The 27493-nt window shown below is 39.0% G+C and overlaps 1 protein-coding gene and 1 long non-coding RNA gene across 3 annotated transcripts in view; one reads left to right on the top strand and one right to left on the bottom strand.

The window, feature by feature from the left end:
* The window catches only part of gabrg3 (gamma-aminobutyric acid type A receptor subunit gamma3), a 93638-nt gene extending 73586 nt beyond the window's left edge, over nucleotides 1-20052 (top strand). The window contains exons 6-10 of one of the 2 annotated variants that reach the window (XM_086283146.1): nucleotides 7969-8106; nucleotides 12907-13059; nucleotides 13310-13333; nucleotides 15598-15797; nucleotides 16783-20052. In XM_086283146.1, coding sequence (XP_086139272.1) covers nucleotides 7969-8106; nucleotides 12907-13059; nucleotides 13310-13333; nucleotides 15598-15797; nucleotides 16783-17064 — 797 coding nt within the window. In that variant the 3' untranslated portion in view covers nucleotides 17065-20052. The remainder of the gene's footprint in view (nucleotides 1-7968; nucleotides 8107-12906; nucleotides 13060-13309; nucleotides 13334-15597; nucleotides 15798-16782) is intronic. The other variant, XM_086283147.1, reaches the window with a different exon arrangement.
* On the bottom strand, nucleotides 256-5262 carry LOC147301406 (uncharacterized). The gene is made up of 3 exons (XR_015127166.1): nucleotides 4992-5262; nucleotides 4768-4879; nucleotides 256-362 (listed from the first exon to the last, which is right to left on the bottom strand). It is a non-coding gene; the product is annotated as an uncharacterized LOC147301406 (long non-coding RNA).
* Nucleotides 20053-27493: the final 7441 nt, after the last annotated feature.

The raw sequence follows: 27493 nt of genomic DNA, 5'->3' as shown, positions 1-27493 counted from the left end.
CATTACGCTGGTTTCCATGACGATGTGTCAGTTTTAAGATTAGATTAAGTCAGATTTGCTTATTTTAAAAGCCATCATGCCTCTGGAGGATTAGAATAATCAACACGGCACATGATTCAATGCAGTGCACACAGATGAAGAGAGCAGGATATAGATTCTGTAGCTATTCAGCAAATGAGAAGCAGAAAACATGCAAGGGGTTTCCTCTGATGTCAAGTTTAATCCTAAACTTAAATGTAAACTTCACAGATGTTTTACGGAATGTTTTATAGTCTTTCAACTCGTTGTTCTGATTTTTGTTCAGACCCATCAGCAACCTTTTTTCCAAGCACTCAGGAGGCTGACTTCCTGCTCTTTACAGCCTGTGGAAACAGACAGCAGACACACAGTGAGGAAGTAAATAGTGAGCACAGGGAAGGGCAGGTGTAATACCTGTTGGCTGGAAACACAAACTTAACATAACTTTTGTCATAATATTTTGATGTACCTTCATATTTTTAGGGAGTTTGATAGCACCCCATCTAACATATTTTTTAGCTGCTCTTTGTAACTAAATTGTTCAGTAACATCAGGCTGTCATCATCCTTAATTTGAACTTTATGTACATCCATAAATCAGTGCTTTCTGGCTGAATTAAGGGTGATGGAGACAGTTTTTGAATTTAAGCTTTCTTACTATTTGTTTAAGCAAAAACAGCCCAGTGTATGTTTCTGTTACCCACCCATGTGAGGAGGAATACAGCTTATAACTTATTTTAAGCAGGTGTGGATTTACCCGTCTGTGTTATGAAAGTTACTTACTCTAAAGTAAGAAAGGTTAGAATGTGAAACTGTTCATTAATGTTAATGCATAAAGCTGAGCTAAAGACCTAAAGACCTTTTTGACCTGACTTTTATTAGAATTAATATTAATTCTGCTCACACTTTTTACCTTTTTTAAATTACTTATTGTACTTTTTAATCCTCTCAATTATTGTTCTTTTAATTTTTTGTGTGTGTGTGTGTGTGTGTGTGTGTGTGCGCGCGCGCGCGTGTGCGTGTGTGTGCGCGACTATGCTAGGGGCTGTTTTGCATATGTTGTTCTGTAAAGTACTTTGAGCTGCAAAGCTGTATAAAGAGTACTATCTCATAGACACGTGCTGGATTGATTGAAGTTATGCATTCTTATCACACTAAAACTTTGTATCCAAAAATATTGTTTTCATATATTTTATTCATGTTTTGAATGTTTCTGGTTTGTGCAATATATCAACTATATATAATAGTTTTATTTTCATTAATTACTGAAATAAAGACCCTACACGATTACTGTAGGGTCTTGGTCTTACAATATAAAGCACCTTGAAAGAACTGTTGTTGTGATTTGGCATTATACAAATAAAACTGAATTGAATTTATTAGGTGAGAAAGTTATCAGAGAAAACTGCTCATCAACCTTAAAGTCACCATTAACTTCCTCCATTTGTTTAGTCTCACACTTTTTTCCTAAGAGTTTGTTTTATTGTCCTTTTTTAGTTGACTTCCAAAATCATGTCCATAAGGAGCTTACACATCCGGCGAATGTACTTATTAGAAACTAGTGTTCACTCTTATTCTGTTGTTATTCTGTTTTTGGTCATTGCCATGCTTTTAACCACTGCACTCTGTTTACCAGCTATTTGATAAATGTGTCTGTAGATCATTACTCTCCAAAAAAGAATTTATCACTCGGTTCTTCTGCATGTTTTTGTGAGAAATTAACATTTTGGAGGGAATATTGTAACTCCTGGTAATAAAAACTGTTTACTGAGGATATTACATGTTTTCAGATGAGTCCTTCATTTCCAGGTCATTACTGAGAGCTATCCAATTTCCTGCAGTTTTAAATGAGTAGTGTTATTGTATGATCCTGATAATCTCTTTTTCACTGGATTTCCTGCAGAAATGATCACGCAAAGCCACTGACCTATTTTTCTCCTTTGGGAACCTGTGAAACAGCCAGATGCTTCAGGTGCAGCTACTGTGGCTTCATTACAACAGAATTAAACAGAAAAAACAATACCAATGACAAACCTCATTCGTCATTGTCAGCTAATCAGCTTTATAGATCTGCACACTTGCAATTTTACACCAGAGCTCGGGGAAAAATCAATTGTAGAAGAGACTGAGATACCAGCTCCAATTGCAGCAGATGCAAAAACCACAACACTGCACTTTCAGTCAGGAGCATGGGCTGTATATAGAAAAAATATACAATCTCTGGTAGAGCTGGGCGATATGAGATTTTTTCATATCACGATATGTTTTTTTCATTTCAGGCGATAACGATATCTATCACGATATAAGCCAAATAACTATATTTGTAAGATTTAAATGTGCCGTTGCTCACAAGTAAAATGTGAAATAATCAGCAGCTTGTTTTTATTTAAATATTTATTTCCCATAATAAGTTCGACAGGGTAGATGTACTTAAGGAACATGAGACTTTTTCAGATAGATAAAGGCAAATATTGCAAACTACACAAAAGGCAGCCGCTAAAGCGTTTAAGTTTCAAAATAGAACAAACGAAACAGACTAAATTGTCAATTCCACTTAGAAACAAAATATTAATTCTAAAAATAAATCTTAGTTTGTTTTACAGAAGAACAGACAAAACTGACTAACCTTTGTCAATATCAAATAAACTGAGAACTAAAAGGAAATTCTCGATCTCTCCTTGTTGTATAGCTGAGCTTTTCAAACAGTTGTAACAGTTACTTTAGTCTGACAAAAGCCGAATGACGAATTAGCGCTTCCAGTCAGAGACTGAGGCTACGTCCACACGTACACGGGTATTTTTGAAAACGGAGATTTTCCGTTTTCGTTTTAAAAAATAATCCCGTCCACACATAAAGGCAGAAATGAAGGAAAACGCTGCTATGAACATGCCAAAGCAGCAGGTGGCGCTAGATTCCTAACCGTGCAGAAATGTTGGCCAATCAGAAGTCTAGAAGCCTCGGTGGGAAAAAGTAAACAAAGCTGCGGCATAGAAGCAGAACAGAGTCGTATGTGTGGACGGACAGTAACTGTGTGTATATGTAAGCATTTAAACACTGCAGAGAGTAGAATTAACAATAACAGTATTGTAGAAATTCATTTCACCGAAACAATAACGTGGCGCACAGTGTGACGCATGCACCAGTTTATTGTATTTCCCGACTTGCTTTCGGCACAATTTACAGTGCACGCTACTGTTTTTTGTCAGACTTGAAATAGCCGAAATACCTTCACACTACGGAACTTCTTTGGCTCTTCCGTTCGACAATCTCTCCGGCATTGGAACCATCATCTGTTTTCTCTTCTGTAACCTTCGGTCACGCTCGGTTGATTTTTCTAGTCGGCACACTCATTTCCTCCATTACGCGCTGGCTCCATTACCCGCTGGCTGCTTCCCAAACAAACACACGTGCGGCTTGGCACTTGTGCTGTACGTAACAAGTCACGCGACGTGACGCTGCGGCTGTGATTGGTTCGGCTCTGCGCTACTTAATTTGGATTGGCTGACCTTTTTTTTTTTTTTTTTTTTTTTTTTTTTAAGAGGACAAGAGCGGCGAGGTCTATCGTGATAGCTTAATTTCTCTATCGAGTAAAAGTTATATCGCGATACATATCGTTATCGTTCTATCGCCCAGCTCTAATCTCTGGTAAGGAGCATGACACTTTTACAAATAGGAGTCCTCACTCCCATGTCAAATTTCTAGCATTTTAAAGACAAAATTCCCTCACTGATACTTTTAAATACTAATACTTTGATGGTTTTGTTTATTATTTTTAATAAAGTTCTTTTTCTTAAAGACCAAACCAATATTTTAACAGATTTCCAAAAAGGAATTCAAATAAATATTTCCATGTAAACCTGGAAATGATTCAGAAAATTTGGAGACATTGCTCTTGAACTGGTAACCACCACCAAAATGTCTCCAACCTGACCAAAAGAAGTAACTCTGCGTTCTTTAGGCACCTGTGTAAAGAGCAGCAGTTCTCTGCCTTGTCAATGTCAGAGGTCAGAGGAGAGATGGAGAAAGGCCAGATTGCTGGATTACAGCAGCATCCCACACTGGGTTACACTGCTGTCGGCTAAGAACAGGAAACTGAGCTTACAGTTTACATGGGTGCATTAAAAATTGGAAACATTTTGCTTGGTCTGATGAGTCTCGATTTCTTCTACTGTCAGTAGAGTCCGAATTTGGTGTAAACATCATGAAAGCATTCGCTCTACCTTGTGTCCAAGGTTCTGGCTGCTGCTCGTGTATCAACTGAGCATCATATAAACACACAGCCTGACTGACTATTGTTGCTGACCGTATCCATCCTTTTATGACCCCAGTGTACCATCTTCTGATGGCTGCTTCCAGCAAGATAACACACCGTGTTGCAAAGCTCAAATCATCTCAGACTGGTTTCTTGAACGTAGCAGTGACTGAATGACTGTACCCACACTCACAGCCTCCACAGTCATCACAGAAGATTCACATCATACACGTGCAGTCGACAAATCTGCAGCAACTGTGTGATGACAAGAGGGCCAACCCGCTACTAGCAAGGTGTACCGATTAACAGTGTTGGGAAGGTTAGTTTTAAAATGTATTCCACTACAGATTACAAAATACATGCCCCAAAATATATTTTGTAATGTATTCCGTTACGTTACTCAATGAGAGTAACGTATTCTGAATACTTTGGATTACTTAATATATTATCATGCTTTTTACAACTACATGAATGTACTATTGCTGTGTGGTTTCTTACTATTGCTGAAGGTCTGCGGCTCCGAACCGTGGTAAAGGGACCTCTGGCTAATACGTTGGGTTCGTGTTGGGCTCGAAGCCGAAAACTAGCTTTACCTTGTTGTCTGGGTCAACTTTGCTTGCGAGAGACAGAGAGAGGCTTTGAAAGGCTGCTCCAATGGAACTTGTTGTTTTTGGAGGAAAACACGAACACAGTGTACAGTCGAGTCTTAATAGCTTACTTACAACTGGGCTTGTCAGGCACTCTTCTTGGCTGCTGTGATTATTATTATATTTACATGCTTCCAGCTCCCATTTCTGCTCAATGACAACTCTACTTTTCCACTCTCCCTTTTCCCCCTCCTCGTGCTCACAGACACATAACGTGTATGGCAGTCCATTCTCCCTGCAGCATGGACTACACTGCCCATGAGGCTACATTCTTTAGGGCTATGCCTGTAGCATTCTGCCTATCCGGTTGTTCAGTCTGACGTCACTAGCTGTGTCTGGGTCTAAACTCCGCTGCAGGTCCATATATCAAACGATCACTATGGCATTACTGAGAGTTGAAAAACTGTCTAAAGTCTTTCATCTTTAATAAAATTATCAGCGTTCTGCTCTACCAGGTGTAACAATTGAGTTTAACATCCAGGCATCCATGAAAACGGAATTTATGACATTAAACGGAGTTAGAAGTTAGCAGGGAGTTAGCTCGCTAGCTTCTATCTAAATACAATATAGCATGTCCTAACTGCAGGGTTTTGGAAACAAATTAAAACGTACAGCTCTGTTATCACTTCCAGCATAAATGAAGACAGAAAACTAAACAGCAGTGACGTTTGTAGGGTTACTGAAGTTGGGCTAGCTGGTATATAATGATGTGCTACGTGACCGCTAGCGACACAGCTATGTTAGCATAATATAAACAAGCTAACTTTTTTTCCACTCGATAAAAGTTAACGTGAGTGTTCTCGGTGGTCAGAAACAAATGTAATCGCATGGCAGAATGCTGTAAAAGGACCAAACTTCAGCTAGGAGAACAACTGAGATAATCCATCCACAATACGAGGTTAGTCATTCATATACTGCTGCATGGGCTGGGCTGTAGTTACATCCTAAGGTTTTAAAAACTGAGCTTAAATAAATGATTAGCGGTAATAAAAGCCGAGGAGGTCAACAGGGATCACTGACTGTTTTAGGAGCTTTTTGAGATCAAATAGAAGAAAATACATAACATTAAACATGTTAACAACACAAAAGCCATATTAAACGCAGACTACTTTAGACCCGGAAGTAGGATTCGTCGCGTCATCACTGAACAACCGGATTAGCTTAGCACAACAACAACAACAACAACAGCTCTCTCACCCAGGAAACACACCCTCACCCTGTAACCATGGCAACTGTAACAGAACATAGCTGTCAAACAAAACCCAAACAGTCCTGACCCGCCACAATATGAAACAAATATCGCTGTGTAATCCATTTATTTCAACAAAGTAACTGTATTCTAAATACCACCTTTTTAAGCGGTAACTGTAACGGAATACAGTTACTCATATTTTGTATTTTAAATAAGTAACGGCGGTACATGTATTCCGTTACTCCCCAACACTGCCGATTAAAGTGGCTGCTGATACTGATATTAATGATGATATATTACAATGTGAACAGTGAACCCACAGTCATCTAGAAATCCCAGTCTCTGAAAACATGCATATGGATCAATACCTGCTTTTGCTGGTTATGGGATTAATTTGACCAAATAACCACAGATTTAAATTAAACACATTTTTATTTGTTGTTGTTCTTGTCGTGTCATATCTCTCGGATAAATCTGTTACTGTTTGTATGAAACAGCTGACGTCTGAAACAACCGTTCTGCCTCGTGGAGTACCTCAGGGATCTCTTTTGGGTCTGATTCTTTTGATTTAAATTAGATGGCATATCAGCTTCTTCAGACTTTTCGGTTCAATCATGCTGGTGTCAAAGGCTGAACTTGAGATGAATTTTCATGCTTTTATCTCTTCGTATTTGGAATTTTTGTAACAGTCTTTTTACTTCAGATTTTAAGACTGTGCAGAATCCTGTCACAGAACTTTTAACTGGTGCCAACAGAAGATCACTCACCACTCCAGTTTTGGCTTCTCTTCATGTTTTACCAAACATTTTAGAATTAATTTTAAATTTTTAGTTTTAACTTTTAAGACCTCCATGGTGGATCTCCCCAGTAAATCATGACCTGCTGAAACCTCAGACTTTTTGCTGCTGGCCCCACTAACAGCTCTAAAACCTGTGGGGATCGGACTTTTCAGGCAGTTTTACCAAGGTTGTAGAATTCTCTTCTGCTCTCTCTACACAGCACAGACTCTACTTCCTCTTTTAAAGAAGCAGCTGAAGATATTTTTATAGAGTCAAGCTTTTAATCAGCCTGTTTTATGTTGAATTATATTATGCTTTACATTGTTATGATATACTTTTAGCTAACTATTGTAACCTTTCTTGCTGATGTGCATTATATGGATTTTGTTCCCTTGCAGATGCATTACGTATCTTCGAGCCATTACTAATGCTTTATGCAAATCCAGTGTAGGAGGCCATGAATGAAGTTAGTTTGGGTAAAGCGGTGCTCTCAACAGATGTTGTATTCTATACATTTTTAGTTTTACGAAGGGTTTGGTAAATATTTAATGACAGCATTAATGGCGAATGGAAGACTTGTGGAAAATGTTAATAGAAGTCATTCATCAAGCATGTTTGAAAACAATTAGCAGTTCCCTCACAGTTAATGTTTTTTGTTAATTGAAACCCTATTAAATCAAATTGCTGTCAGGCAGGATCATAATTTTGTTAGCCTTTCTACTTAAAATGATTATGTGTGTGTTAAAGATTCAGGCTAGCATGACACCAGAGCAGAAATGGAATCATTAACCCATCGTTAACCTCACATGATCAATTGTAAAAGCGCTTCCAGGCTCTGTGTGCAGCTCGTGAAGGTCAGACGTAATATTTAGATGGACTCACTACCTTATTGAACCAAAGCTTTCATTTAATCTGCTTTATTTTTGCCTCTGCCTCATCCCAGTCTTTTCATTAGCCAGCATCCACCTTAAGACAAATGTTGCTCCGGGTGGCCCTAGGTCTGTCTGCACAGGGTATCCATCATTAGGATGTGACATGTAGTGCCAAGGGTCACACACACATATGCTCTGTGTAATTGCAGATGGATACCCACAAGATGAAATGATTTACAAGTGGAGGAAGAACTCTGTGGAGGCGGCTGACCAAAAGTCCTGGCGTCTGTACCAGTTTGATTTTATGGGCCTGAGGAACACTACAGACGTCATAAAGACTACAGCAGGTAAAGAAGCACAAATTCATCTGTTTAACATTCGTAAACATTGCTGCTAACAGGCTGGAAATGGGTTGATATTTGGAGTCAGCGTGCATTGAGACAGTGCCGCTTCATTTCCACTCCTTCATTCTTTTATTGTGCAACGATTTGTGTTACAAAATCATGTTTAGCCAAACTGTTTGGAGACTAATTTGGGATATTAGATGACTATCATGCTCAGAAAAGAAACGGCAACAATAATAAGAAAATCTGGCAAGAAACAACAGATAAAATATTCACAGGACTTTCACTGCCTTCCACTCCCACTGCGGGATTTCATCCAGTTTGTCAATGAAAAATGACTTCTTTCTGTTTAAACTGCAAAGTCAAACTCTTGCTGTCCCTGGGAGGTCCCTACTAAGATAAATACATATTCATTAGTTAGACCACTTACTGTTATCTTTTTGTTTACACTGAGATTACAAACAGTAAAGGTCCCCAAAATACAGCTCTTTATTTCTCCATCTGTCATTAAATACAGTTCACTGAACGCGTTTTTGCCCAGTGGTTCCCAAAGTGGGTGAAGATGACCATAGGAAAAATATATAATATTATGTATAAGTATATAATACATATACTCATCAACTCCTCGTGAAGTGGTAAAGAAACTGAAAAGTCTAGCAGGAAATAGAGGCCCTTCACCTTCAAACTAAAATCTACACCTTTTGAAACATGTTGGTTTCAAAGGCACTTTTTCCGTTTCTGGTTTGATTTTTGGTTTTCTTTCACAACCAGTTGGTGGTTAGTTGGCAAGTGTTTGCAGACTAATTGGCATCATCTTGCAAACTATAGATAACAGCAATCAATAAAAAGAAGAACGCGCAGGATGTTCCATGAGGATGAAGTAATGCTTCATCAGCATGAGGTCCAGGACACCATTATCACACTTGCATCTAGAAGGTTTCAAAGTATGGCAAACTAGCTACTGTAGCAGCTTATTAATGTTAGTGTGCTTTATTGCCAACGCTTTCGAAGCCACGTCACTATTACTTTTTGTCTTGTGTGCAGTTTGTGTTGTCACCTGCTGACTTGGTGGACTCGGTACTTGAGAGTGTTGGATTTCCACTGGAAAAAAATCAATTTCCATAACATGTGTTAAACTTCCATAACTTTTTTTTAACTAAAATAAAGAGTCAAGGGGCAACTGCTGTTGTGCATCAGTACCACAGAAAACAGCATTCATGCTGAAACGCATTCACAGGCTTTCAGAGGCGTTGAGGACGCTCTCATCTTTTAAGATTTGTTACAGTCTGCTGACATAATGGCAGTAAAAAAAACTTATTTTTTTCATATTCATAAAATTCTTATATATATTCTTATATATTTAATTTCAGCCCTACTTGCCTTCATTAATGTTGCCAGTTACTGTAGGAATAGTGAACGTCTGTGTCCACAGACAGTTTTTTATCTTCTTTCTTTTTTTTTCTTTTTTTTTTTGACATATTCGATGAAGCCCAGCATTTACACCACTCACACTTCTCACTGCCTGTGTGGTTGGGAGATGAGGCTGATGTCACTAACATGACAGTAAATGAAAACGTTTGGAATTACTTTACCACAGACGCTGATACTAAAATACAGAAAAGCAATTACAGAGTGTAAACGGATGAAAAGGTTTTACAAAAAAAAAGAAATGACAATGATGTATATGTAGTATCGAAAAGGGGTTCTGATGTTATGTCAGAAAATTTCTTTTAGGGTGTAAGTAGTTAACTTCATGGATTATCACTGACTGAAAGCATAACTTTTTCTAATGTATTTCAGTGTTCCTCTCAGTAATATTAAACATCGGCTGTAGAGAGAAATAATTTATAAGGGCCCGCATTCACAGGAAGCTGTATGTGATCTGCATAAGGCTGACTCAGCTCTTGTATTTTTAGAAATGCTATACAGTACTGTTCAGAGGTTTTTGGCTCTTAAAATTAAGTAAAAACTCTTCCAAAAGTAAAGATACTTCATACAACATGCAGTAAGCAGAAATAAAATGAGGCAGGTCATTTGTTCCAAGCATCTTGTGGAACTTTCTGCAGCTGTTCCGTGGATTTAGTCTCCGTGTTTTGTGTCTTTGTGTAATCCATGTAATCTATGTTCGACTCTGTGGTGTTGTATTCAGGGGTCTGTGTGCAGGCAAATAATTCACAAGCAGCTGTGAGACTCTTTTCAAAGGCAAACTGAGGAAAGTTTCATTACTCACTGTAGAAATACCTGAAAGGAAAAATAAATTCTCAATATTCGCTTATCAGATTTCCTCTGGAGGCGTTCATTTATCATCCGAACGAAGCAATTTATAATTCATCTATATATGTGCCAACATAAATTTGATAATTAGTAACAATCTCTCAGAACATTAAACTTTAATGAAAATAAATTAATGGCAAAAACCATCAATAAAGAAATTTTAACTGGAACTGTTGCATTTTATATGACCAGACTTCCATTAACTGTCACGTATCTAAATATCCTTATACATGTTCACAGTGATACTGCCCATTGAGGGCAAGTACACTGACTGTGATGCTGGGAAATAGAGGCTCACTGCACAGTGCTGCCTTTATTAGATTCAACAGTAGAATTACCTGATCTTGTTTTTTAATGGCTGACAGATTACATGTTACTCCCCGCTGCCTGCCTGCTGTCTTTAAAGACATGTGATTGTCAGCCAGGTGGAAAACAAAGTGATGATTATGATTCTGGTCTGTAGTTCTCGTGTTACCCTAACTCACAGTTCCACCTGGCTACATGTGCAACAGTATCTTTTCATTTGCCATGTTTAAAAAAAAAAAAAGAAAAGAAAAGTTAATACTTGTTACTTTATTGGAATTATTATTTAATAATAAATTAATTATTATTAGTTATTATTCTGTAACATGGCCTGAAATGTCATTATCACATAATTACTCATTAACAGTATAAACTACACACACACAAATAAATATATAAATGAATAAGCCAAAAAAACACTTCAAAGTGATTAATCTGATGTGCAGGTAGAAATGCAGACTACGTTGCTCATCGTCACACACTGGTTTTTGGTCAAGTAGTCAATATTAATCCTACAGGATTTGTGTTGGAGAGCCACCACTGGTTTTCATCCATTCTATACTGGGCCATAATTGGACAGATTAGGCAGCCAAACTGTAAAACCAGTATTTAATGCTATAGCAATATAAACATCTGTATACTTAACTTATTTTTACATAATCTGTTCATAACTATTCCACAATTTATACTACCCTTATCTGTATATAATCTACTCTTATAGCATTTTCTGCTCTTGCACTTCTGATTAGATGCAAACTGTATTTCGTTACCCTGTATTTATACATGTGTAATGACAAAGTTGAATCCTAATCCTAATTAGAAATTTCTGTTAAAATCATATACAAATAATGTATTACTGCACCAAATCTAAAGGACTGAAGTAAAACCACAGACAGCATACAAGAAATCACATATTGGCTTGTATATCAAGTCTTGTTATGAAGCCTCGATAGCAGCTTTTTAGCCATTGCCATCTTTGCGCTTTTAAACCAGATGTGATAAGGGGAAGGGGAAAGCGGGAAGTCATTAGCCAGTGAGCATACCCTGGATAATCTTCCTCTTGGAATGACCGAAATGTACAAAATGAACTTGATGTTTTAATCAGCATTACCTGATATAAGTTACTGAGCCCATAAACCAGAAACAGTACGTATTTATTTATACAGAAAAAGAAAGTCTTTTTGCAACAACGGATCACGCCCCTCTGGTGGCCTTTAAAATAAATGCATGTTTAGGGCACTTTTGATATACTTTTTAGACCATTTTTTTTTATGCAGTTGAAAAACTGTTTGCACATTTAAACGGAACTTGTGTAACTCGTGTATGATAAGTGACCTTAAAGGTTATTTTATTAATCTTTTTAGCTGCTTCACAGCGAGCTGTTGTCACTCACTGCTGTTTGTTGGTTTGTTTGGGACATTTATGGCAAATGGCCTGTATTTGTATAGTGCTTTACTAGTCCCTAAGAACCCCAAAGTGCTTTACACGTTCAGTCATTCACCCATTCACACACACATTCACACACTGGTGATGGCAGCTACATTGTAGCCACAGCCACCCTAGGGCGCACTGACAGAGGCGAGGCTGCCGGACACTGGCGCCACCGGGCCCTCTGACCACCACCAGTAGGCAACCGGTGAAGTGTCTTGCCCAAGGACACAACGACCAAGACTGTCGGAGCCGGGGCTCAAACCGGCAACCTTCCGATTACAAGACGAACTGCCAACTCTTGAGCCACGATCGCCATTTATGTACTTATTTAAATGGTAACAATGCAGGGATTGCAACAAAAAAAAAAGAAAGAAGAAGAAGACATTTGTGGACTTTTCCACAATCTTTGTTTCAGCTTGCATTCTTTGGCCAGATTTACTAATGCCCTGCCCCAGCACAAACTGGGTTTGGCATAAAAAAAGTGTTTTCTATTTACAGAGTGCAGTAACAAGTGTATGGGAAGTCACAGTTTCACAACTGACCCTGTTGCATGAAATTCCTTCTGAAGTCGCAACATATAGGGGGGAGAATATTTAAATAAAGCTTGTAAACTTATTTACCAAAGGTTTGCGATATGTAGTTAATGGTTAATTGCACCAGTATTTAACATGTCTTATTTTTTGCACTTAATATCGAAATGAAAAGAACCACCCCATTGTGTGGAATTTTTTACATGATCAGAACAACTGATTGAACCATCCAGAAGTTTCACATGGTTGTTATTTTCACACACAGGCGACTACGTGGTGATGACCGTGTACTTTGACCTGAGCAGAAGAATGGGCTACTTCACCATCCAGACATACATCCCCTGCATCCTCACTGTGGTTTTGTCCTGGGTGTCCTTCTGGATTAAAAAAGATGCCACTCCAGCCAGAACAGCTTTAGGTACAGTGAACTGATGACACCTGAGGGTCTGTCTTTAAAGGAACAGTACTGCACCGCATTAAATACATGGAAATAATACAGGAAGCATTACTTCAACATCCCACTTACAAGATTTAAGTTTGCACTTTTTGGTTATGTGTTTTTGAGGATTCATCTTTATGTGCTTCTCAGATATTTGTCACTAAAATCACTCCATCTGTCTGCTCTTTTGTGTTTTTCTCTTTCGTGCATGCTTTCTGTTGTTGTGCAGTCCTGTGGAACATTTTTTGTGAAGGTAACAATTTTTATTTGCTCTCTTTTTCTCCATTATTCACATCTGAGTGAGGAAATATTGACCCAGCCTTGAGTTAAAGGATTGGATAAAATGCTGAGTTTAACCACTAAAATTTCAAATTTATAAGCCCTCTAAATGTAGCTGTGTAAGCTGTTTTTACCACTGTTGTGTGAAATTATATTTTTGCTGATGAATGTGCTGTTATTGGAGCTAAAAAGGAAAATGCTACAGCTCGGTGTCACAAGGCTCCCTGTATCGCCCACCATCACCGTGTTCGATACTGTTCGCTCACACAGAGTTAGAAAATGAACGAGTGCTTTTAATCTGTCATCTTTGCTCTAAAGCATGCCGATCAATCGCTTGCAAGTTGGGAAGAAGAATGAAGATAATGAATGGATCTTAGATGTAAGCTGATTGTAAATGTATCTGGCAAGCCAGGCCAGTGTGGGAGTAAAGATAAAGCCCCTTTAGGACTCAGTCAAGGTCAGAAAACCTTTCAGCTGACTTAAACACTTACACTTCTAACTTTGTTTAGTAGCATGCTTATACTCTATGAACATTTCTTTACAGAACCTCATAGTTTCACACTTTAAGCTGTCAGTAAAAATGCCTCCGAGACGTTCCTCTCATCCAGCCTGCTTTTCATGCTGTTGTTTAGAGGAAAAACTCTGTGTCACAGCAACAGCAGAAGTCAGGTAAGAGTAATCACTGTGGCAAGCAGAGGCTAAAGGAAAAGTGCGAGATGTCCGCCTAAAATAGATGGGGCCAGCCTGTTACCATAGGAACCTCAGTGAAACAGTAACGGATGTTTGTTTTTTTTCCTTTAAAGGCATCTCTTTAAAGCTCACAGAGGAGCGAGATTGGCGAGCGAACAAATGAAATTATTCAGAGATGCTGGAGGGATAGAGATTCATTATATCTAATTAATTCATCGTTTGTCACATAAATGACACATTTGGCTTCTAACACGACTAAATAGCACAAGCAAAATAAAATAAAGGCCTACTGTAACTAATTTAATACAGAGCGAGCCACGACAATTAATAGGAAAATATGAATTAATACAACATAAGAAATAACTGTGTGTTTGGAGGACTGCACGTAAATACGCTTCTGTAATTTTTACATGGGATGAATTCCCACACGTGTTGCTCATTATCACTCTTCATGCCCATCAGTCGCATCAAACCCCAAACACAAGTGTTGTTGTTGGTGCTGACAAAGGATATGTTAATCAAAAACATTCGAGTGATTCAGTCACCTACTTTGTCACTTTTTTTGTTTTTACGTGCTATTAGTATGATTGCTCATGATTATTATTATTTATAATACAGAGGAGGTACAGGAGTTAGGACAGTCTCCTCACAACACGAGGTTCCTGAGTTGGAACTCTCCATGTGCAGTCTGCACGTTCTCCTGGCGTCCTCCCACAGGCCAAAGACATGCATGTTAGATAAATTGGTGATTCTGAATTGGATATGAATGGTTCTCATTGTCCCTTTGTTAACCTTGTGATAGATAGACTGGTAAACGGGTTGTACACCTCTCACCTGGTGACAGCTGGGATACGCTCCAGCTCCAACCCACCCACACCTGCCTTACACCCCATAAATCGAGATGGAGCTAGGAAAATATATAGAACTAAAACAGAGGATGAACTGAGAGGCCTGTTTTGAACACGCACAGCTACTCTAGAGTCCAAAACTAAATATGTGGAGCTGGTGATCAGCACTGAAAGGCAACTTTAACGAATGGGTAAATGGGTTCTTTGCTTGTGGTGATCTGTTGTGTTTAAAGCAACAGTATCACTGATCTCTTCACTGCGACTACCTTGTCTTTGTGTACTCATCGGTGTTTTCAGTGCTGCACTTTCATTGAAATGAAACCATCAGTGTTCTCTTGCGTCTCAGCGTCTAATGTGATCATAAAGGATCTCGAGGCAATCACCTCACAGATGTGTCGATATTTATGTCGATGAGAATCTCTCGGTTGTGTAATCCTCGTCCTGCCTGGCTTTTGCCGGACTGTCTGAGACACTGAACACGCAATGCTTTTTTGAGTTGTTTTTCCACAGTTATTGTTATAATTCTGCATCACCAGCTCAAGTGTCTGTAGAGATTTTAATGTCGGCATTGTGTCACTTTATAGTGATGTGGTTAGCAAGCGCAAACAACAAAACTCAGTTTGGACCAAAGTCACATTCCAAGTGGAAACAGATCCAAAAAACTTGTGTTTGACTGAGACGACTTTTGTTTGTCCTTCAGGTATAACCACAGTTCTGACCATGACCACTCTCAGTACTGTGGCCAGGACATCACTGCCCAGAGTGTCTTATGTCACCGCCATGGACCTTTTTGTCACCGTCTGCTTCCTGTTTGTCTTTGCTGCTCTGATGGAGTACGCTACGTTAAATTACTACTCGTACAGCGTTCGAAGACCCAGCTACATGGAACCGAAAAGACTGGTGAGCTAGTTTGTGCATTTCAAACAGATGTGTTAAATAGTCTCACTGAGTTAGGTCGGTGAACTCTGAGGAAAAAAACGGTAAAATGTATGCACAGGATTATTGTCACATGTTAGAAAAGTAGTTTTTTTCTGATAGTGCTTCAGTTCTGTTATCAAAGGATTGAAGTAAGAAAAGTGCTCAGAGATGAGATGATGTGATGGTGCCTTATCTACGCGCTTTGATGGGACATCACTATTTTACAGGACAGGCGGGCCATCAAATACAGCGAGAACAGAGTCTACCTCATGTCTTGTGCTCTCATCTTACACTTAGTGTCGCACATGAAAATGTTTCCAGACACTGTTAGTGGACACACAACAGACTCAGATGTTCTTTTAGTTCGTCCACTCATGTCAGCAAAGTATCTACAAAGTATCTTTCAGCTTCTTTTATCAGCATCATGATTGCAGTGTGAAAACGTTCCCTGTCAGATTTTTAGACATCATTTCTGACAGCTTGCAGATTAATCAACAGGTGGAAAGCTGTTGAATTTTACTCTTTCATTTTGCCTCAAAGTTTCCTTACAGGGGAGGTTATTATGAACGATTATTTAAAAAAATAGATATAAAGACATTTTAATTCGGACTTTAAGAGGCTACTGCCCGTGTTATGGGAAAAATGATTTACTGCCACTGCTGCACTCACTATTTCCCTCATGTCTGGAGAACATGTAGATATTAGACATGTTAAGAGTTTGTCCAGACTGAGCTGCCCTAACAAGGGTACAAAAACACACAGTTGAAAAACATAATCAATGGATATAAAGACGTAAGTTATTCTCCCTCAGAATACTTTAATCTTACTGAGACTAAATGGCTACAAATTGGACCTCAGATCTGTAACCATCAAACTTTCTGGACAATGTTCTGCTTTAAGAAAAAAAAACCTTCTAATGTGATGGGGGGAAAGCATTTGGTACTCAAAAGACTTCTTGTATTTTCAGAACTACTCAGTCCTCGATGTGAGACCTCCTCCACACACAGTCATCGCTTTAAACAACTCCATGTACTGGCAGGAATTTGAAGACCCTTGTGTCTACGAGTGTCTGGACGGAAAAGACTGCCAGAGCTTCTTCTGCTGTTTCGAGGAGTGTAAAGAAGGCGGTTGGAGGAGAGGCCGCGTCCACATAGATGTACATGAACTGGACGCATACTCCCGCGTTTTTTTCCCCACCTCCTTCTTACTCTTCAACATCGTCTACTGGGTAGGCTATCTCTACCTTTAGCACACTGAGGGTGCCTGCTTGGTTTCAGGAGATGGACAGTGCAGCTTAACAGAGGTAATTCAATCTGAATAAAAGGTAACACCAAATAAACTCTTTCCTGTGGACCCTGAAGAAGTTACCTGGAGATGAAAACACAGTCAGGAGGACTGTGTGTTTGTGGTGTGTGTGTCTGTGTGTGTGTGTGCAGCCCTGTGCCTGGCAGAGATTTCAGCCTCAGTGGCTTCAGGTATGAGAATACATCACAATAGTGACTCTCTTCATATGCTGTACACAGAGGGATGTCAGGATGGACAGTGCACTAACGACGACTTGAAGACGAAGAAGAAAATGTGTCCCAGACTCCTCAGTCAGGAGGATGGCTTGTGTTGTAGGGAATGCTTTTATCCAGTCATCAGTCAGATCCAGATGATGAAAATCCAAGGATGTTCAAACCACTCATAGTGCCTTCCTCTGGAGGGGTAGATACTATCTGCTACAATAATCAGGGAATAATGATTTATTAAGAAAAATAGAAGAGCCTGGCTTTGACTGATTATGGCTATTCTCATTCAGAACCCCATTTAAAAAATGGCCATTTCTTGGAAAACACAAAGGATTATTAGATTCTTATCACTTCATTATGACTTTCAGCCACTAGACATGGCTCATCCCTCCTTCGTCACAACACTTTGAGTTCTCTGTATGTTATAAAGATCAGGCTGGTAAAAGGACGATTCAAATGAACTTGACAGCCAAGATAACAGCGTGTGCTTTACTGGTATATTTTTAATACATTTTATGGTGTTAAACCAATTCTTTCAATGGTTCTTTATACTGTTTGTGTTACTATAGTAACAAGTCAAACTGTGGGTTTTACTTATTCTAAACCCAGAGGGGAGAGGAAAATTAAATTACTGAAGAAAAGTCTGTCTTTGGCACAAAAGACCAGCCAACAGAGATCAACAACCACATGTATGCGCTTATGAAAAAAATACTTTCATTTGAAAGACGTGCTTTTTCTATATTCTGCGAAATACACCTGTTGAATTCCTTGTATTAGATAAGAAGACTTCTTCCAGGACCTATATATGAATTTAGAGCTCACAGCTGGATCGTTTAGGTTAGCATAAAGACTATCGTCTTGGAGTTTATGAATTTTTCCTCCCTGCAATTTGGTTTTTGCACATACGAGAATAAGTCTACTCTGCTTCACTTAGTTTGGCAGGACCAACATCAGTCACACCAATAAATCTGTAGGAACATGACAAAGATGTGGCTTCAGTTAAAATTATCCCATTTAACTCTAGAACACTAATGTGCAGTTTTGTAACATTATATTTAAGTATAAAACATACTTTCCATCAAAATATATTAAAGTACAACAATACATAACAAATTGAAGTACTCTTCCTTTATTTCCCCTATGATCTAATGAAATAAAACGGCTCTAGAATAAGTCAAAAATTTAGGAATCATTAAAAAAAATGAATAACAAAAAATACAAATAATGGAACTGGGAGCTTGTTTTTCGGTCCACCCAGTCCTGAGACATGTGAGCCTTGTCTGGTGAAGGCACAGTCTCCCTGCATTACAGAAAACAGTGAGCGAGAGAAACACAAAAGCACTTATTCTGAGAGGAGAAAATGATCTGCTTAATATTTTTTTTTTTTACCATAAAAATTCTATTGGACATTACCACTAAATGATATTTATTCATTGTGTGAGTTAAAATCACCCAACATTCGTGTTCTAAGGTTGAATTTAAATACATATTCCTGGTACAAAATAAAGTATGTCATAAAAAAGTAAAACTTCATCAACTTTTAATGCAAGAAGGATCTAATAAAGCTATGCCAGCTCCAGATTAATAATATGCAGTTATTAACACAAATAACATTTATAATATCCAGGGATGCTAGGCCTGACCTAGACTCATTTTAAGTTCCCACCAAAACAATAAAAACCAGCTTCCCTCTTATCTAATAAAAACCCAGAGACAGCACAGACAAAATATACAAGACTGCAACCTACCAAACAGTAGCATAAAGCATATAACAATAACATGAAAGAGCTTAAATAATACAGCAGGTCAGGTTATAACAGGCCAAACGAAACCCAGAACCTGCTTCAATCAATCATCTAACTCTGGACACGGAGGCAAAATATTCTAGAATGTGTAATTTTTCCTTTAAAAGAAACCTTAGCAGTGAGTTGTTGTTGATCAATGTGAGTCACACATATGGAATGAACCTGAAGTTTTCTTTTACATTTGCAGTAAGATGTGGAGGCTTTGGAGGTGGAAAATTTTGGGGTTAAATGTATTTACAGGCAGCAGGCGCAACAAAACTGTTTATGTCTACCAGCTGGATTGTCACAGATTGGGCTCCTTTGAGATGAAACACCCTGGGAGCCGAGGCAGCCATGCTTATAATGGAAGTGTTCTTTTTCTACATGAGCATATTCACACCGTGTATCGGCGTCACACAGCAGCCACTTCTTAGCGCACACTAGATAAAGTAACTAGGCAAAGAATAGTGTTTGTTCTGCTGTTTAACTAATGCCTAGGTTCAATATAATGGGTGTCACTGGTACATAATTGTAGGCACAAATACAATAATCCTGCTTATTACAATCACCAATCTCTGTTTGCATGCAATAAACAGTTACAATTACGCTGAAGAGGCTATGTTAGAAATAGAGTTATAGTTTTAATATGGACTGTTTGTATCATAATTTGATTTCCGTGTTTCCACCTGGCATTAGCGACCGTTGAATTGCCTTAGTGTAGCCCACCCTGAGCTGAGACGAACACCAGAAAGACGTATTTACCTCTGATAAATAACCTCAGCGTGGTGAAGACCTCACTTCAGCAACGGTTACTCCTTTGCTTTTGGCAGTAAACCAAGTCGGAACTTTTTATATCCCTTTTTCAGCTTTTTTCTTTTAATTATATTTGCTATGTTTGTGCCAAATATTTCACACAGGTGCCCTCTCATTTGTTTATTCAGACACGCCTGAGCAACCCTAAAATGGTTATTTTAATGTTTTAATACTGAGGAAACAGCACGGTGTGGTATGCTGGAAAAACACTCTACCGGGGTTGACACTGAGTTATGGTACAGGAACGCATACGTGAATAATGAATTCAGAGCTTTTCTTATTTCTTTATTTGCATCAGTTTAATTAAACGACATCTTAAATGGGAAATGTCAACTTGAAAAAGAATACTGAAAGAACATTTTCAGGATTTCCACACAGAAAAAGGGTAAACTATGTCAAGAATGGTGTAAAGTGCCGCCCACTATGCCAGCAGCTAAAATGAATGAAAATGAAAATGTTGGTTTGCGTGCTCAATGTGTTTCTTCAACAAACACAAAATGCTGAAAGCAGTTCTTTTGATCTCTTTATTTCTCAACTTGAACAGCCACGTATCATTTTCTCTGTCCTAATTTGGGGGCAAAAATGTACTTTTATGATCCATGTTTGTGTTAGCGGAGCTGCCCAGATGTGACAGTGCCCCGACTCCCTTCTGCTGACACATGAAGGGCGATGCAATAAGATTTTCTGAGTGGTGCTCTACCTTACACTCTTACACTACATTATCATGTAAAGATGAAAAACAAACAAACACATGCTTCAGTTCTTGCTTCTTGGAGGCCTCGCTTTGCTTTTGTCAAACAGGTGATTGAAAAAAAGGCGGACATGTAAAGGGGATCTCACGCTAGTTCTGTTTCACCGGCAGAATCACCAGGATTCACCAGTCGGTCAGTTTAACCTGCCAGATGAGATCTGCCTGTTCATGGACTCTCCACGCTTTGTATTATCAGGCAACAGAAACTAAAACAACAGAAACAGACATGGAAGTGGTATCATTTAACTCACTAACAGGTCAAACGTTACTGTGAGCTTGGCTCTGTATGATGTTCGGACGTTTCTGTAGGGTTTGTGTATTGCTACTTATGTCAGAGCTCATCTCTGGACTTTACATAAAAATGGAAGATGTTCTTTAAACTGTAAATGTGAAGCCAAAATACTGGCAGAGCCATCTTGTACTGATCATTTGTAACTGTGCAGTAATGACCTGGGTCTGGAAAACATGACAGTTTGCAATTAACACAGAATATTTCATATTTTTATCATTTCTAGTGAAAAATATTTTTAGGACGTAAGTAAGTTTCTGGCTGCATTGAGTCACTGAGCTCTTAGGTCACTAGGTATAATATTAACAGTAACTTAGTTAACCTTCAATGTATGAACGTATGAGCTCGTATGTCTGCCATCACCCATTGGATAGTGAAGCCTCGATCGAAGCTTCTTCTTTTTTTAAATAGCAGATGTCAAAAGTCAGACATTTACAGTTACAGGCAAATGATAAATTGTCACATTAAAATATAAATAGTTTTTTGGCCCTTTTGACTCTAATGTGTACCTTAATTTACAAAATTTTTGTTGTATTTGTGAAAATGTTAAACTTGCAGAGTTATCAGTTAACACTATAAAATACTACAATTTTACTTACCAAATCGGGAGCGCAGACATTTTGGGCAATCTCTTTGATATTTGCCTTAAAAACGCACAAACATGCTATAGAGGTCTAACTCAGTGGCCAAAATTGGCTGAGGTGAAATCTAGCAGATATCTAGTGGCAAAATCAGCAATCACCAGCCACTCAAAGCAGCCACACACCTAATAATGTACAACTTCAAGCCTTAATTAAAAAAACAAGAACAACTCCACTGCAATTATTATGGAACAATAGCAGCTGCTTAAGCCAGGCTGGCTGTAAACACGTTTATTTCTGCAGCAAAGCTGCCCAAAACAAACCTCGTGGAAAAATGAAGAATATGACAGAAAACATGTTGTTTGGCTCATGTATGAATTAAACTCCAGCTGGCCGTGTCACCACTAAGATAATTGAGATATTTTGGCTTCACTTCTGAAGAATTTTCTACCATCAAGAAATTCTTTTTTTTTTCATGATATACATGATAAAACACTTATGAGTCTCCATGAGGCACAAAGCTATGATTTTATTGAGCATAATGAAAACTAATATCCGGTTGTTCAGTCTGACGTCACTAGCCGTGTCTGGGTCTAAACTCCGCTGCAGGTCCATATATCAAACGATCACTATGGCATTACTGAGAGTTGAAAAACTGTCTAAAGTCTTTCATCTTTAATAAAATGATCAGCGTTCTGCTCTACCAGGTGTAACAATTGAGTTTAACATCCAGGCATCCATGAAAACGGAATTTATGACATTTAACGGAGTTAGAAGTTAGCAGGAAGTTTGCTCGGTAGCTTCTATCTAAATACAATATAGCATGTCCTGACTGCGGGGTTTTGGAAACAAATTAAAACGTACAGCTCTGTTATCACTTCCAACATAAATGAAGACAGAAAACTAAGCAGTGACGTTTGTAGGGTTACTGAAGTTTGGCTAGCTGGTATATAATGATGTGCTACGTGACCGCTAGCGACACAGCTATGTTAGCATAATATAAACACGCTAACTTTTTTTCCACTCGATAAAAGTTAACGTGAGTGTTCTCGGTGGTCAGGAACAAATGTAATCGCATGGCAGGATGCTGTAAAAGGACCAAACGTCAGCCAGGAGAACAACTGAGATAATCCATCCACAATACGAAGTTAGTCATTCATATACTGCTGCATGGGCTGGGCTGTAGCTACATCCTAAGGTTTTAAAAACTGAGCTTAAATAAATGATTAGCGGTAATAAAAACATTAAACATGTTAACAACACAAAAGCCATATTAAACGCAGACTACTTTAGGCCCGGAAGTAGGATTCGTCATGTCATCACTTAACGACCGGATAGTGTGCCCTTTTAAATTGAGACGTCATTTTCCACTGACTCTACCGTGTGCTCTCTCCAGTGGCATTTGAAAAATTCTAATTTCTACCATCAATGTCATATTTTCTAGTTTTCCATGGACAGCCCAAATTATTTGGTATTAACTTTTGAGCCTGCTGGAAAGGAAAGGGGTAAACACAGGGAGAGCTACAGGCTGTGATTTGATGCTGGGCCAGTACTGGCATGTGTGTGACTCCACACTGAACCGGTGAACCAGCTCTGGGCTCTGTGTCATCTGAGGATGAGCAGGTCTCAGGCAGATGGGGAGGCTGAGCTGGTGACAGACAGGAAACGTATCCGTCACCAATGTGCTGGGAAAGCTCTTGCAAAGAAAGCTGTGTCAAAATCTTTGCAGTATCGGCGCAGCTTTGATGAGCTGAAGTATATCAAACCACCGAACTTACTCAAAGCCACATTCGGAGTATTGTTGCGACAAACAAGCCAAAGACATTTCTGTTTCATATTCTTCTCCGACGGCTGAAATAATGCTCAAGGAAGCTGGACTTTTTTTTTTCTTTTTTGATAAATGCTTTCCATGTGCTCAGTGCAGTACAGTGAAGTGTCATTGGAATGAAATCTATGAGTGTAACAGTAATAATTAGCCTATAAATGCTCTGAGGTGGTCTGTGTCTTTTTTCCAGTTTGTCCACAGCTGTATGATTTGCAGCAGAAACCCCACTAACAGCTTCTGTAATTGCTGAAGAGGCTTCAGTCTCTGCTGATGTACACAGTGTTTTTTCTACCACAAGCTTTCATTTACAGCCACGTTTTTGCTCTCGCCAGTGATTTTTTTCAGCAGTGGTTTCATATTTTGGTCGTCTCTCCTATTTAACACAAATTGAACTGTACACTTTTCTCCTGCTTTAGGTTTTCAGATTTGTGGCTCAAGTGTGACATACAATAGATGTTTCATTACTCAGTGGTATAGTCAAGTGCAAGTGTTGAGACTGTACTCCTCTGCAGCGTGGTGTCCTGTGAGTTGGGTTCTTTTGTTGGGTTGTTGTTTTTGCTCCTTTGGCTCCACTGCATCTACAGTCCATTTCCGATGCTCATGCTATTTTCATACCCACGGTTCTTTTTATATCTAAAATGTGCATTACTACTGAGGACCACAAAATATGGAATAAAGTTTCTTTTTCATAAATGAACATCATTGTGCTTGATTCTGATGTTTTAATGTTAACGTTTTAAGGCGTTTACAACCTGGAACAGAGGAATAGAGCGGAGGGCATTTGCTCAAACTGGAACAGACATTTTTTTTAACTGAAATTCAAATATAATCATTGGATTAATTTACATCTTAAATATATTACACTGAACAAAAATATAAACGCAACACCTTTGTTACTGCTCCCATTCCCCATGGGATGGACGTAGAGACCTAAAATTCATTCCAGATACACAATATAACCATCCCTCCCAAACAGTGGTCACAAATCAGTCCAAATGTGTGGTAGTGGGCACATCTGCCATATTGAGATAATCCATCCCACCTCACAGGTGTGCCACATCAGGATGCTGATCTGACATCATGAGTAGTGCACAGGTGTACCTCAGACTGCCCACAACAAAAGGCCACCCTGGAATGTGCAGTTTTGTCTCACAGCAAAATGCCACAGATGCCACAAGCAATGAGGGAGCGTGCAATTGGCATGCTGACAGCAGGAATGTCAACCAGATCTGTCGCCCGTGCATTGAATGTTCATTTCTCAACCATAACCCGTCTCCACAGGCGTTTCAGAGAATATGGCAGCACATCCAACCGGCCTCACAACCACAGACCTCGTGTAACCACACCAGCCCAGGACCTCCACATCCAGCAGGTTCACCTCCAAGATCGTCTGAGACCAGCCACCCAGACAGCTGCTGGAACAATTGGTTTGCACAACCAAACAATTTCTGCACAAACTGTCAGAAACCGTCTCAGGGACGCTCAACTGCATGCCCGTCGTCCTCATCGGGGTCTTTACCTGACTCCAGCTCGTCGCCGTAACAGACTTGTGTGGGCAAATGCTCACATTCGATGGCGTCTGGCACGTTGGAGAGGTGTGCGCTTTACGGATGAATCATGGTTCACATTGTTCAGGGCAGATGGCAGCTGAGAATGTCCCAGTTCTTGCATGGCCAGCATACTCACTGGACATGTCACCCATTGAGCATGTTCGGGATGTGCTTGACCGGCGTATACGACAGCGTGTACCAGTTCCCACGAATATCCAACAACCTCGCACAGCCATTGAAGTGAAGTGGACCAACATTCCACAGGCCACAATTAACAATCTGATAGACTCCATGCGACGATGTGTTGCACTGCATGAGGCAAATGGTGGTCACACCAGATACTGACCGGTTCTGGGTCCCCAGACCCCCAATAGCGCAAAAAACTGCACATTCCAGGGTGGCCTTTTGTTGTGGGCAGTCTGAGGTACACCTGTGCACTACTCATGATGTCAGATCAGCATCCTGATGTGGCACACCTGTGAGGTGGGATGGATTATCTCAATATGGCAGATGTGCCCACTACCACACATTTGGACTGATTTGTGACCACTGTTTGGGAGGGATGGTTATATTGTGTATCTGGAATGAATTTTAGGTCTCTACGTCCATCCCATGAGGAATGGGAGCAGTAACAAAGGTGTTGCGTTTATATTTTTGTTCAGTGTAAGATAATTTCCAGAAAAAAAGAAAATTTCAAAGTTATAAAGTCAAAGTTTTGAGATGGCTCTGCCAATCAGGAAGCTTTGTCATGGTATGTCTTTTCCTTGTTACACAGGAGCAGAAGGTGCAAGTCATCAGCTATCAGTGCTACAGCTGCTGGTCATGAATGAGCAAACTGGTTTTAAAAAATAATGTAATCCTTGTGTTACTAGCTAAATCGCATGGCGTTATTAGCACAACAGCAACTTCTTCATGTTTATATTGCTAGTTTACTGATGCCATCACTATTTGATTTTGAGCGCCTGTATCTGAACCATCTGTTTCCAGGTACTAAAGAAATGATGTTATTCACGGAGCTTCCTGATTGGTACACCTAACTGCAACTTAGTAACTCCAAATTTGAAGAAAACAACAAAGATAATTTTGATTTATTCATTTGAGTTCTTCCTTTCAGTGGTGGAAACAAGCTTCCACGTTAAAGCGAGCTAAAAGAGTAAAATAAATTTGAAAAGTTAAAAAGATATTTGTCAGTGAATGACGTCACTCATGATGTCTCTCAAGGCTCATTGTTGTAATCCCAGAAATTATCTGAAAATCCATAAATGAAAAGAAATGTAATAAAGTATAAAACTTACAAAAAAGAAAAGTAATAGCACAAAAATGCAGAACATTTAGATACTGCAAAGTATGTGCAAGTAGTAAAGTGCCAAAAAAATGAAGGGCACCAATAATCTTAAACACCATTTACAATGACAAGGGTTTGGAGTAAGTGTACAATGATCTGCCACACCACACAATAAACATAGCAGAACTGACAGTGTCTATGAATTTGTAGAGCTGGGAGAAATTATTTGTAATAAAATGTAAACATTTTAGGTGCAAACGCTGAAAATGAGCAAATCAGCCAAGAGAGTCTGAGAAAATATGGAAACACAAGATCATTCAACAATGTCTTGCTGCATGGTTTTAAATCTTTTCTATTTAAGTCTTAATCTGCAACAGAAATCTGAGTTTTTGTCTAGATTTGGCCTCCAGGAGCTGCATGAACTCAGCTTAGAGGTTTCCTGCACATGAACAATGATGAAAAAAGCTGTACAGGACTGAATGACAGGTGAATAGGTTTAAAACACTCAAACAATAAACACTGGACTGTAATGAGCATGATGACTAGATCCACTTTCATGCAAACACACCCACATCTAAAAACCGCTCTTGGGGAGCTCAGTGACGTCTGTGATTTTTTTTTATTTTGTGGATTAATTGGAGACCTATTTTTTTGGCAGTGACACAGTGTTCTCGACATGCTTTATGGGTTGTGTTTTTGTTTTGTTTTTTTAACAGTTTTCACAAAATCAGCTGCTGTTTAGGATGTGATGGATTTCATCATTCACTTCCATTAGCGATTACGCTACATGTGTAGCATGCCCAGATCCAACTGAACCCTGCACACACTCTTAATGCAGGCCAGCACATAGCCAAACAAACTTCAACCTTTAGTCTTCAGGCTTCTAGATGAGAACAAAAAGCTTCAGGGATTCCAAGTTAAAATAATTAAGGAATCCTTAAAAACATAAATTCAAAATGCAAAAGAGGATGAAACCAAATGGGGAAAAAAAAGTCACACAAGCCAGGGAGCATAAGCAGCAGCTGTGTGAAAAAGTGTTTGCCCCCTACCTGGTTTCCTAGTGTGTTGCATATTTGTCACACATGTCTCAGATGAACAAACAAATTTTAATATTAGAAAAAGATAACAAAATGCAGTTTTAAATGATGATTTCATTGATTTATCCAAACCTACCCTGTGTGTGTCCCTGTGTGAAAAAGTTATTCTTGTCAAATCATGAATTGTTAACACTTTTAGAAAGCTGAGTTCAGTTTTACTAAACACACTCAGGCCTGATTACTGGAAGAACT

The sequence above is a fragment of the Aulonocara sp. 'chitande type north' Nkhata Bay genome, linkage group LG23 (assembly GCF_057382095.1).
Source record: "Aulonocara sp. 'chitande type north' Nkhata Bay isolate Kocher_YH1m ecotype deep benthic linkage group LG23, A_spYH_male_GT1.1, whole genome shotgun sequence".
Classification (NCBI taxonomy): domain Eukaryota; kingdom Metazoa; phylum Chordata; class Actinopteri; order Cichliformes; family Cichlidae; genus Aulonocara; species Aulonocara sp. 'chitande type north' Nkhata Bay.
This window is presented reverse-complemented; position numbering and strand designations above follow the sequence as displayed.